This window comes from Saccopteryx bilineata, chromosome 5 (genome assembly GCF_036850765.1).
Source record: "Saccopteryx bilineata isolate mSacBil1 chromosome 5, mSacBil1_pri_phased_curated, whole genome shotgun sequence".
NCBI classification, from domain to species: domain Eukaryota; kingdom Metazoa; phylum Chordata; class Mammalia; order Chiroptera; family Emballonuridae; genus Saccopteryx; species Saccopteryx bilineata.
Window position 1 is genome coordinate 186,055,023 of NC_089494.1, and position 12,854 is coordinate 186,067,876.

Consider the following 12,854-nt stretch of genomic DNA (forward strand, 5'->3'; position numbering starts at 1 on the left):
ATACCGACCTTGGAGAGAACCCTGATTACAAGTGCCATTTTAACAACCAGTTCACCTAACTCAACAAAAAATTAGGTATCAGTTCTGCCATAATGGTGTTAACCAGCTGAATTCCACCACTGGTTATAAAGATTAAAATAATAAGAACTCTTCTTTCTCTTAGATCTTTTAGCATTGTTGCAATAGTAAAATTCTTATGACCATCATGGCTATTAAGTCTACTAATACATGGATAAAATGCAATGAGTAACATAGTAATATAGAAGAAAATAGAATTCAATTGCTGCATTTCTATGCCTGTCTAAATTACACGTTGAGAAATTATTAATTTATTGTTTGATCTAATTAAAAATAATAAAAGAGTTTTGCATTTATTTCCTGCTTATTTTTGGATTTTGTTCGTTTTAGTTTGCATGATTACAGAATTGTGGGCAACCAGTGCTGTGGTTGTAGTTTCTGAATGTACACACAAAATCCTGGACATAATTTAACATAAAGAACATTAAAGACTCTGTGCTTTAATGAAATTTTATAATGTATATTGTGACAAGTAAACTTTATTTCTTTAATATAGTAAAATTAGATTTTTTTCCTGAAATGTGTTATCTGTGTATCTTGGTTTAGTAATGGTTACATTACTAATCAATTATTTGTATCTTAAATTTTACTGATATTAAAATAATCCATAATATAAACAAGGTTTTAAAGTAATTTCTGCATATTGTATACAGAAGAGCTTTAACTGAGCAGCTTCCAATTGTAATTTTATGAAAATATAATACTTCCAAATAAAAATTAGAAGAATCTTCTGTCATTCAAATAATGTGATTATTTTGACTATTATAAAATGCTTTTTATTTTTATTGAAAACAGGAAAACCCAGGTACCTCTGAATTTAATCTAATCAAAGCAAATTAGCTAGTAGCATCACTGATTTATAAACAAACCAATAATTATTTATGCTTTCTGAATTTAAAATGTTAAGGTTATCTTACTTTTTTAAACCTATTTGGTAAAAGGTATGGAGACAAAGCTTGTACATACATGTACATACATTTTCATGCAGCCACAGGCCTTTAAACTTGTGGTTTCCTGTTAGTATCTAGATTTCATTTGTAAAAGTAGATGCTACACAATAAGGAAAGCTTTTAACTTTGTAAAATAATATGTGTGTGTGTGTGTGTGTGTGTGTGTGTGTATGGCATATTATATAATATCGGTTAAAGATGGATGTAGTGATTCTTTGTATGTACATATTACAAAATGATCACCAAAAAAGCTTAGCTAACATTCATCACCATGCATAGTTACAATTTTTTTCTAGCAATGGATTTTAACCTTTAAAAAACTGATTTTTTTTTTCTACAGACTATTTCTTACAACACAGGCAAATTTTGATTTCTTATTTTAGTAAGTCTATCTTAGAGGAGTAAGAAATGCCAAACATCATTCTCAGTGAGAATTTAGGTCATTAGCCAAATATAGCCACAAAAAAAAAAAAATGTTTTCACAAAGTCGTGACTTGCTAATTGATATGATATTGGTCTATAGAAAAGAGTAAGCCTATTTAATCCAAGAGAGATTTTCTTTGGAAAAAAGTTATCTCTGAATGTTCAATTCTAGTCAAAGCAGATATTTCCAACCTTTTATCAATATCACTTCCTGTTTAACTTCTCTGATGTCATCATATTCATTCATTCATTTTTCAGCCTGAAATTTATCACAATAGTTCTTTATGCAAACAATAATAGCACAAATGTGTAGTAAAATAAGAGTTTCTTTAACTTGAAGGTTAAATCAAAATGCAGTTTTCCCCCTCGATTTTATTTCATATTTTCCTTTTAAATTGGTATACTAAAAATATTGCAATAAAGTATGCCACGAAAACATGTCCATCTCCTATATCCCTCTGCCCTCATATGTGTATCATGTTTTATTGGGAAAAAATGGTCAGTTAACTGGCTGCAACACCAATATTAAATATGCATTTATATGTGTGCACAGACACGTTTTAGTAATTTGTATTGCTGATTAACTCAAGTAAACTATTGTAATTTGCAGAGCAGTAGGTTGCCCTGAAAGCATGGTGTGGCTTGAAATTACCTATCTCAGGATAGTGACTTTACACACAAACCCCTGGCAAGTTGGAAATCCATTACTTCTTTACTAAGATAACATAAAGCTAAATCAAATCAAATTCTTACAGCAAATAACTTGGGAAGTTAAGTAATTATTTTTCTTTTTCTTACTATAAACTTCTATAAATTTAAAATACTCTTTAAGATATTTACACTGCTTAAGTAATTAAATAAAGTGGCCATCAAACTAAGGTGACTCTAGTGTCTTGGTAGCTTATGTAACTAAAACCTAAGCCAGAGTCACTGCTCTCAAATCTGAGAAAATGAAATTCAGGAATAACCAATCACAAATCCCGCCAACTAATCTTTCCCAAATAAGGCAACCACTTAACTATAGCCTAACGATTTGTTTTGCTTCTCTGTGAAAACCTCGACCCTAGTTCCTGTTGGAGGATGGCTCCTAACTGCCTTTTGTTTGGCACTGCCTGATAAACTCAATGCTGATAAACTCAATGTATGTTTAAATAAACTGTTGAAAATTTTAATGTGTCCTGGCTGGTTGGTTCAGTGGATAGAGCATTTGCCTGGTGTACAGGCATCCTGGCTTCCATTCCCAGACAGGTCACACATGAGAGGCTACCATCTGCTTCTCTCTTCCTCCTTCTCCCTTTTCTCTCTCTTTTCCTGTCTTTCAGCCAGTGACTCAGTTGGCCCAAGTGCTGTTCCCGGGGCCTGAAGGATAGCTCTGTTGATTCCAGCATAAGCGTCAGACAGGGGTTCCAAGTGGATCCAGTCCGGGCACATGCTGGAGTCTGTCTATCTCCCTTCCTCTCAAAAATAAAAAAGAAAAAGAAAAAATAAATTATAATGTGCTTCAATTTATCTTCTAAATTAATAAATGAGTAACTGTATAGTGTCTTTTAATGCAACAATGTACAATTGAGTGTAATATCCTTTTTAATTGAATGTGCATTTTTCACTGACCTCTTAATATCTTTTAATAGATGCTTAATGATCTTAATTTTTTAAAATAAAATTTACAAGACTTTGTTTTCTGGGTTTTATTTATTCTTCCTTAATAAAATTGAGCACACATTTTTTTAAAGTTGGCCATAAATGTTCCTTTGAAATACTAAAAAAAAACACCGAGTCTCCCTTTAACTGATGGACTTATATTTGATCCACTGACTTGTACCACGAACTTCAAATGGTGAATTATTGCTGTAGATATGATGGCCTATTTCTTCCAAAGGTGGTTCAGGATCAGTCATAGCAAACTGGGTCGCATCTTCAATTTCCTTCTTCACTTCCACATCAATTTCCTTAAATTCTTCAACACTGGCAAGCTTGCTGTTTACCATTCTATTTCTGAGAAGCATAATCGGATCATTCTTGCTTCTTACATTCTGAATTTCTTCTCGTGAACGGTAAGTGACTCCAGGATCACTCATACTGTGTCCGTGATAACGGTAGGTCTGCAGCTCCATTACTATGGGCCCCTTTCCAGATCTGCAATAGTCAGCTGCAAACTTCGTTGCCTCACGAACACAGAGCACATCCATTCCATCTACTCTTAGTCCAGGGATGAAATGGCCTCTCTTGTAGTAATCAGTGCTGGCTGCTGCTCTCTCAACAGCTGTTCCCATTCCATAAAGATTATTCTCACAGATGAAAATACATGGTAATTTCCACAAAGCTGCCATATTGAAAGCTTCAGATATCTGACCCTGATTAGCAGCGCCATCCCCATAGAGAGTCAAGCAGACCTCCTTGTTTTCCTTATATTTACAGGCCAGAGCAATCCCAGCTCCCAGGGGTCCTTGAGCACCCACAATGCCGTTGCCCCCGTAGAAGTACTTGGAATACATATGCATGGATCCTCCTTTCCCTTTTGCACAACCTCCTCTTCGTCCCATCAGCTCTGCAAGAATTGCTCGGACAGGGATTCCGCGAGTATAGCACAAGCCGTGAGCCCGGTAGGATGTGATAACGTGATCCGTGGGATTTATCCCGGCCTCCAGGCCCACACAGCAAGCTTCCTGACCGTCGCACAAGTGACAGAAACCACGAATAAATTTCTGTTTGTATAGCTGGTCTGCCTTCAATTCCATTCGGCGAACGGTCTGCATCATCTTGTAGTATTTGAGCCCATCGTCCCGGGTAAGCACTGTTGTGACAGGGGGACCTTCTTCCAACCGATAAAGATCACATTTCTTAATTTCCAATGTAGTATCATTTGAATAGTTACAGGATGCCACCAGCACTCTGCTAGCGGGCTTCTGGGTGACACTGGCCACAACACGGGACACAGCAGCAGCAAGCATCTTCCTTGTGGCGGTCAGTGAACCAAGGCTGTGCCAACTGTCAACCGTTTAGAGCCGCGCTGCGCCCCACGTGTCCTTCCGCGCCTCTTTTCGCGCCTCCTTCCGCGCCCGACGCACGCGGCGCCACAAAGGTCACAGCGGCACGTCACCGCGCTGGGTGTGTCGCCGGCGCCAGCCTGGAGTGACGGATGTTTACAGGGCCTTCCAACTGTGAAATTAAGAATAAAGGTTTTGGAAGCTTTAGCTGAATTACACACCTAACCAAATTAACGCCATTGTCTTTGCCGCAAATCGGAGTCTCTTTTCCCTGCGAAATAGTAGGTAGCAGTGCTTCTCCATCGTATCAATGGGAGAGGACCCAACGCAATCACTAAAGCATACAAAAGTTCTGGGCGTTTCAACTAAAGATATTCTCACCAATATTTCAACATCTTTTTTGAAAACCCTCAACATATGTATGAATGTATTATCCTATTCCAAAATATACGATATTTGTTTTAATGTAAAAAAGAAAACAACTGTAAATTACTTGCCGTAAATATATACAAATAATTTTTAGAACAACACTGATGCTCCAGAAGGATACAACACTTTTATCCTTTTGGCTTCTAGCACCTGTGTCACCTGGGAAGGTAGGCAATCAGGCACAAAAACCCCCGCTGAGCATAACTAACAGTCTAAACCCAATAATCAGCTTTGCTGTGTGTGGGAAAATTGAAAGCAGGGTTGAGATGCAGATTGTAGCGCTAACAATAAATTTTTGAGATGGCACTTTTCTTCTAATCCTGAATCCTGTCGAGGCAACTTGACTTTTAATTTCTGACCAATATACTTTTTTAAAAAAGACTTTTTCTATATGTCTTCAACAGGTTTCCATAGAAAACAAAAACATCAAGAGTCAGGCAGTTTTGTTTTTTGCTTTTATATCAATCTAAACAATACCAGTCTTAACCTGGGAAATTGGGGTGTATATTCTTATAAATATCTCTTTCTATAGTAAACATTGGAAGAGGTAATTTCTTATAAAATGACCCACTCAACAGTATACAGTTGGGCTATAAGAGAGCAATAATTTATTTAAGCAACTGGTAACAGTTTAATTATAAGATAAAAGAATTCTTGTGCCTAGGGTTACAAAGATCACATATAATTTTCCTATTTTGTGCTTTTACTAGGATGGTGATTTTGAATGAAACAATCAAATTCTGTTCTATTTAGACTTTTAAGCAATTCACTTTAATGCATGCTGTTTTATATTCACTTCCTATTTGTAAATAAACATACAAATAAAATACACAATTCTTGCTTGTGAAAAAATTATTACACATATTTCCTTAAGACATGTTTAAAGCAGCTACTTTATATCTAGTTAATAGTATTATTTTGGATACTTCTTTTAATAGGCAGGAAGGAGAAAGTAGTTGGTTAAAAAGTTATGATCTCTCTTAAAACTTGATCCTCCCCCCACCTTCTCAAACCAGCCATTATAATGGGCTTCATTTTTTCACTCAATTTAAAAGTCTGCTGTTGGAATTTGTCCTCTTGCTGTGTTGTTTGCTCCCTCTTTGATAGTTAGCCTGTCTCTGCTGTTCTCTTTCATTCCTGCAGGTATTGAAGATCTCCAGGGAGCGTTATCTCCATGAGAATGAGAAAAATGACACTGCAGGATAGAACAGTAGTGTTAATGGGTCACTAAGTGACAGCTGAGCCTTCTCTCAGAAGTATCAGCCAGCCTAGCACTGCCAGGAACACAACAGCTCTACGGTAAAGTGTGCCAATTTAATCCTGTCACATGTAGCCTGGGCAGTAAAGATAGCTCCCATTAAAAGCCCAGTATGACAGGCTAAACTCGACTCATACCACAGAAGAAACATGCAAAGATGCTAACTGGAAAATATTTGTGCTACAGGTTGCCACAGAAAATGACTGATTTTTTTTTTTCCTTTTTGCTACAGGCTCTTGTTAAGATATAAGTAACAAAAGGTGCAACTATAAATTTTCAATTGATATTAAACATCACTCTAATATTTAAAATTAAAGGAAAATAGATGAGCACTTTTATTGGCTAATGGTAAACTTTACATTTAATTAATAAAAAAACTAATAAGAGAAGCTAGTGATAATAGTAACAGTCATTCATGTCAGTGTGACAGATTTCACATCTCGTGTCTAATGGTTGATCCTAAAAGAAGTATTACTGAATGTATCTTAAAAGTGTTCCTCACATTGCATCAACAGAATGTAAAATATTGTAAAATAGTGACAAGGAGATGTTGGGGGGGAAAAAGAGAGACTGTTTAAAGATATTTAAATTCCTCCAGTAATAATTGCACTTTTCACCAAATGTTAAGCAAAAACAGCTGTTAAAAAGTGAGTATATTCTAGATAAATGATATCAGATTTCATTATATGATTAATGGCAATGTATTTTTTTCATAGCACTAAGATTTGACAATTAAAAATCATGAGTAAGAACTTAGCAAGAAAGAAAACAGAGTTATATATAACTCAGAGAAGAGTTTTCCCCATTTGGTCTATTACTTTATCTCCCTTGGAAAAATGGAAAATGTCAGAACCATATATTCTGCAAAATAATGACAATCCATCAAATTTTCTTTATATAATGTTATAAGTGAGGTTAATCCAGAAATGTTTAGAACCCTTGGCAAACAATGTTTTTTCTTCTACTCACCCCTATCATAACTTTGAAGTATTATTTTATAAAAAATTGAGGACAAATTACCACAAAGAGAAGATTTGATTGAAAAGAGGTAAAGTGACTGCTCCTCATTTTACCCAGATAATGATGCTATAAGAAAAGAAAGGATGTTAAGAGTTAATTTTTAGTAACAACTGATCTTTCTCCTCTTGGATAACTATAGTCATCTGAGTCATCACTGCGACAGTGTTTGCCTCCTGTCCCTAGAGTTTGTGAACAAGGTGTAAGATATAATGATAAATGGAATGATAACACAAAACTGCATTTTTTTAAATCTTTCTAAACACTTTTATAAGGTCCTTATAATTGTAGCTATAACTGAATGTGGCCAGTTGAAAGAAGAAATAAACAGTCATGTATAATCTGGTGTCAAGATTTACTAATGCCTAGTAGAGGTCTAGTATGGGATTCAAGGGTTGTGCCCTGATTTCTGTTCAGTACTTTGAATTGTTTTGTAAAATCATAATCTCATTCAAAATGAATATCATCAATTCAATACATATTTCTAAAAAAAGAAAAAGCAAATTAAATATAACCAAAGGAATAGGTAAATCTATTTGCATTTCCTCCAAAAATTATTTACACTTCTTGGGAAAGTGTTTTGTTCAACAGATTTTAATTCTCATATACTTGAAAACCCATGTCTCATATTTTGTTCTTTAAATAAACATACATTTATTTCTAGTAACCTTGATTTTAATGAGAATAGAGTATATATTAAGTGTGATAGTAAAAATAAACTGTGTATGTTCAGTAGTGAAATAAGGACTTCTTGCTTCTGCACAGTCTTTTGTAATGCTTTAGTTTCTCTAATCATACATTTATACCATTTATGAAGTTTTCTTTATAAATGGTCTTCAATTACCTTTTCATTATAATAACTTTGATTACACTATTATCTTTTTCTAGTATCAGTATGCAATAACATAATTATCACTTTTATTTCCTTCATTTTGCTTCTTTGAAGAAGACCTGAGTTACTGAACTAGTTTTCAAGACAGACAAAGGAACGTTGGCAAAAGTCCAAGGCACTGCTGCCCCCTAGAAGGATGTTTGAGCATCACATTTGACCATTAAAGTCAATTCTTGGGAAAAAAGGACTAAGTAAGAAGGCATCTCTTGTGCCTCACTTTAGCACCATACCGTTGGCCACAATGAGGTTTGTTTTTTTTTGGTTTGTTTGTTTTGTTCTATTGTGTGTCTAAGCTTGGGCACAGTCTTAGCTATCACATCCTAAACTGAAGTCCTAATAGAACACATGACTCTCTCAGGAAAACCCTGAAAACATGTAGAGACAAACAAGGAACATTTTTTTACAAAATAATATTGTTTTAAATGATGAAGATGAAATTTCAAGCCATGATATGCATTAATTTGAATTTGAAGGCATTGTTGTAAATATTGCCCATGTATGTAATAACTTTGCATCTCTTTGCTGGAGATACAAAGTTAATAAAGTTTGCTCATTTGATCCTCCTGGGGGTAGGTAAAGCAGTTGCTATCACCTCAATTTTTACATGAGAAAACTGAGGTCAAAAGAATTTAGGTAAAAGGCAAAATGTACACAACTAGTAAAAATTTTAAAAATATAATATTTACTCTTCACTTATTCTGCACATATAATGAAGTGCCTTCCTTCTGTATGTCCCCTTTTTTAACTAAGTAGTAAAAACACAATAAATGACATATAATTAAATTTTCCTCTACTTAATCCAGTTCACAGGGAGGTGTGCTGTGAGCTTTCCCAGTTTTTCTGGCACTGCATGAAAAAAAGAACACATCATTATTGAATGACAAAGGAAGCAACACATGAACAGCTGTTGCAAAGGCAATAAAACTAATGTATTGCATTCCAGGCAATGGTTACAATGACAGTTTGTCTTTATTAGGATCAATGATGAACAAATTAAAAATAGAGTACTGCCAAACTACAACATACAAAACAGAGCATTCTAATTTTGTAAAGTTGTGTTGTCTCCTTTAATTTGGTAATACAACAGAGCTGAAAAAGCACACTGGGAAATATGAAAATCAGGATCTCATAATTATGCAGTACATTATGAATATGAATGCATTTTCTTCTAGCAACCTAAGACAATGCCATTGATGTTTTATGAAGCTTTTTGTGCATGAGAATATTTCTGTTCCCACGGACACACTGTGCATCTAGATTGTAAGATATTTCCATAGTACCCAACACTGTAAATCTGAAAGGCCACCATGGGAGAAAGCTCAAGAGGTTTTAAAATAAGAGGACCCATAAATGTCATCCCCATTGGTCAATGAAGATAGTGTACACAAAGAGTTTCTAAGCACAAATACAAGAGGCACTCATCAATAGCATCATATTCAGAAAGCAAGGTTATTTGGCGACTGTTGGAAGAATTTAACAAGCTCCTGTCAGGGCCACCTGCTGGCTAAGCTGTTTCCATTCTGTTAGGCCAAGATCAGCACTGCATTGAAATTTATGATAAAGTTTTCCAAAAACGCTTAACCTTTATCTGTCCTTATCTAGCCCTTTTCCCACCACATTTCATGCTAAAAAATTACCATCAACTTATAAGAAAATATTACAACTTTTAAAGGGATTTTCTGAATCTAATGAATTTTGCTATATTATTTAGAAAATTGTGTGGAATGTATCATATCCCAAATGATTTAAGGAGAAACAGACCCAGCGAGGTTAATAAGCCCAGTAAAACACTGGTCATGTCCTCAAGTCATGCATCTAATTCATGGAGAGCCATTCTCATCTTCTGACCCGGTGCTCTTTGCTCACACATATTACATTGCTCCCCCACCCCAGCTGCCTGTCTGTTGATGATTTTTTACATCTACAGAGCTTCCTTCCCACTAATCTCAGCGGAAGATGAGTTCTCTTCTTATCTGAAATCTAACCCCTCAATCTTGCTGCAGAACCTGCTATTCACTCATAATGAGACACTACTCTCAGTCATATACTCCCCATCCTCACCCCCTCACCAGAGAATCATCAATTTTGTCTTCTCCTCTGGGTTTTCCTGTTCATATTTCCTCAGCTCTGAAAAAAGACACCAAAGTCCCATTGCATCCTTTAGATCTCATCCTACATTATTCCTTTTATCTAGTCAAGCTCCACAAACATGCAGCCTGTACCCTCAGTCTCCATTTACTTTCCTCTAATTGCTTCCATATGCTTCTGCAATCTGTGTCATCAACAGTGAACTGAAATTTCTTACATCAAGGACTTGGCTAAATTTAATGACAACTTCAGCATCCTAAGTCTCTGGAACCTTCTACCACATAACATGTTTCTCCATGGATATTTCCTTACACTGACTTCAAAAAATATATCATGTTCTTATGTTGCTTATACTCCCAAACTTCATTTCCTGATATGTCAACCTTAACCCAAAAAGTAGATGTGGGTCTAAAGTTTAATATAATATGCTCGATTCTTGCCAGCTTCAGTGATTACCCACGGAGTCTCATGTGATTTATTGGTTTAATTCTCAATGGTAGGAAACTACGTGCTTTATTTTTAACAGTAATTTCCCTTTACTCTCTCTATCTTTCAGGAAAAATAAAAGTGCATTTGAAAGCCCTATAGTTAATTAAGCCTGAAATTTAAAAAAAAATGATTTCCTACCTTCTACCCATTTGAATAATGATATCTTCTCTTCCCAATTTTCTTGGCATCATTAGAGACCTATATTGCTGATATATAAACTTAAAATATACCTTGGCTATAGTGACATTCTAAACATTTTATACTCTGCATAAAAGCAAAACAAAAAAATATTTAAATCACTCAAAAATAATTTGTTAAATTTTTTATCTTTCCTTTACTTTTAAATTTCCTGATAAAATTAGGATTGTATTAAGCATTTTTAATCTCTTCAGTTTTTTTGTATCATACTATAATTATTTTCAAAATAACCAAAAGCCATTTAAAAGATTACTTCAATGGGTGCAAAAAAAAAAAAAATCTCCATTATATGGATGTACTGTAACTAACTAAAATGTTACCCAAAGACTGAACATTTGAATTTTTACTGAGCTCACACTATATTCCAGGCACTAAGCATTAGTAAGAGTATTAATTTTTTTTTCTTCAAGTGAGAGGAAGGGAGATAATGAGACAGACTCTTGCATGCACCCCTACAGAGATCCACCTGGCAACCCCTATCTAAGGCTATTGCTCTAATCAATCAAGCTATTTTTAGCACCTAAGGCCAATGTACTCGGACCAACCAAACAACTGACTGGGAGGGGAAGAGAGAGGAAAGAGAGACAGAGGGAACAAGAAATAGATGGTTGCTTCTCTGTGTGCCCTGACCCAGCATCAAACCTGGAACATTCATACACAAAGCCAATGCTCTATCCACTGAGACAATGGACCAGGGCCAAGAGTACTAATTTTTAAAGTTTAGTTTACAATTTTAACACAAAAATTTAATGAATTCAATGTATTATTTTCTTTTGTTCCCACTCCTCTTGGCACATAATTGTATGCTAATATATTCTAAGTAATTATTTATATTTTAATGGTTTTGTTCTTTTACATTATTATTTAGTCTTTGAGACATCCAGAAGTTACTGAATAACACTAAGAGGTAATATAATTTAATTTGAACATTTAATTCTTCCACATCATGTATTGAGTAGTTTATATATTTATTATTTTGGGATGTTAACTTCATATCTATATCTATATATCTATATGTACAACAGCATCTACATGAACTAAAAATGTGTTTCTAAGCTCTTTAGTTTCAGCATCAGTTGATTTTTATACAAACATTTTCCCATTTTTTATTATTAAAGCATTACATAATTACATATTTGATAAACCAAGATTTTTTTCATTGTTTCTTTTTAAGATTTTTAAAAGATTTTATAGCCCATATCTATTTCATATGAAGATCAGATTAATTTTATTAAATTAAAACATAACTTGTAATTTTGACTAGAATTTCATTAAACGGATAAAATAAAATGGAGAGAACTGTCTTTGTAATATTAATTTAATTTTGGCATCCAAGAATATGCATCTCTCAACTTATTCACAACTTTATATACTAACATCATGTGTTCTCTTTATGAATATCCTGTTGATTGTTTTATATAATTTTTTTCTCATATTGGGTGTTGATACTGTTAATAGATAATTCAAATAAGTTTGTAAATATGATATATATGTTTGCTCGCTTATAGTTTGTATTGGGTGTGGGGACAGGCTGTAAGCAGGCGGGTCATAATAGCCTAAGGCTTAGTTTTAATACTAAGCTTTTCCCCACATGATTGCATGATGTGGGGTGGTGCACTCTTATGAGGAATCCCATTATGCCTCAGATAAGTGACTTTGTATCAGAGACTTCCTTGTTTGTATACTAGATTAAAGGTTTTGATTTCTACACTATAAAATGGGGCAGCCTGGGAGCTTGCTCTCTCTCAGTTTCTGAGATTAGCATTAGAGAGGAGAGCAGAGAAAGGCCATGTGGAAGACAGTAGAAACAGCCAAGATGGTAGAGTGCTGAAAAAGAAGCCCGTTTGTGCAGAAAGGAGGAGATGGGGAACAGAGGTGAATAAGGCTGGTGAGGTAGAAATCTTTGATTCCAGGAAAACTCGAATAAGTCAGTGGCTTTGGGAGCCCTGAATGGAAAGGGAAGTGTTTTTCCACTGTGTGTATTTTCTTGCCCTCTGGCTATGAGCTAGGATTAAAAAGGTAATGGCCCACCGATTCTTGGCTTC

At 34.8% G+C, this 12,854-nt stretch overlaps 1 protein-coding gene across 1 annotated transcript; it reads right to left on the reverse strand.

Annotated features, from left to right (window-relative positions):
• Window positions 1–3,235: 3,235 nt before the first annotated feature.
• On the reverse strand, window positions 3,236–4,402 carry PDHA2 (pyruvate dehydrogenase E1 subunit alpha 2). Its single transcript, XM_066280751.1, has one exon. It carries the CDS (start codon window positions 4,400–4,402, stop codon window positions 3,236–3,238), a length of 1,167 nt encoding a protein of 388 aa, XP_066136848.1.
• Window positions 4,403–12,854: the final 8,452 nt, after the last annotated feature.

Bases quoted from the DNA above. Each gene is read 5' to 3' on its own strand.
- PDHA2 (XM_066280751.1), bottom strand. From the start codon at position 4,402: ATGCTTGCTGCTGCTGTGTCCCGTGTTGTGGCCAGTGTCACCCAGAAG.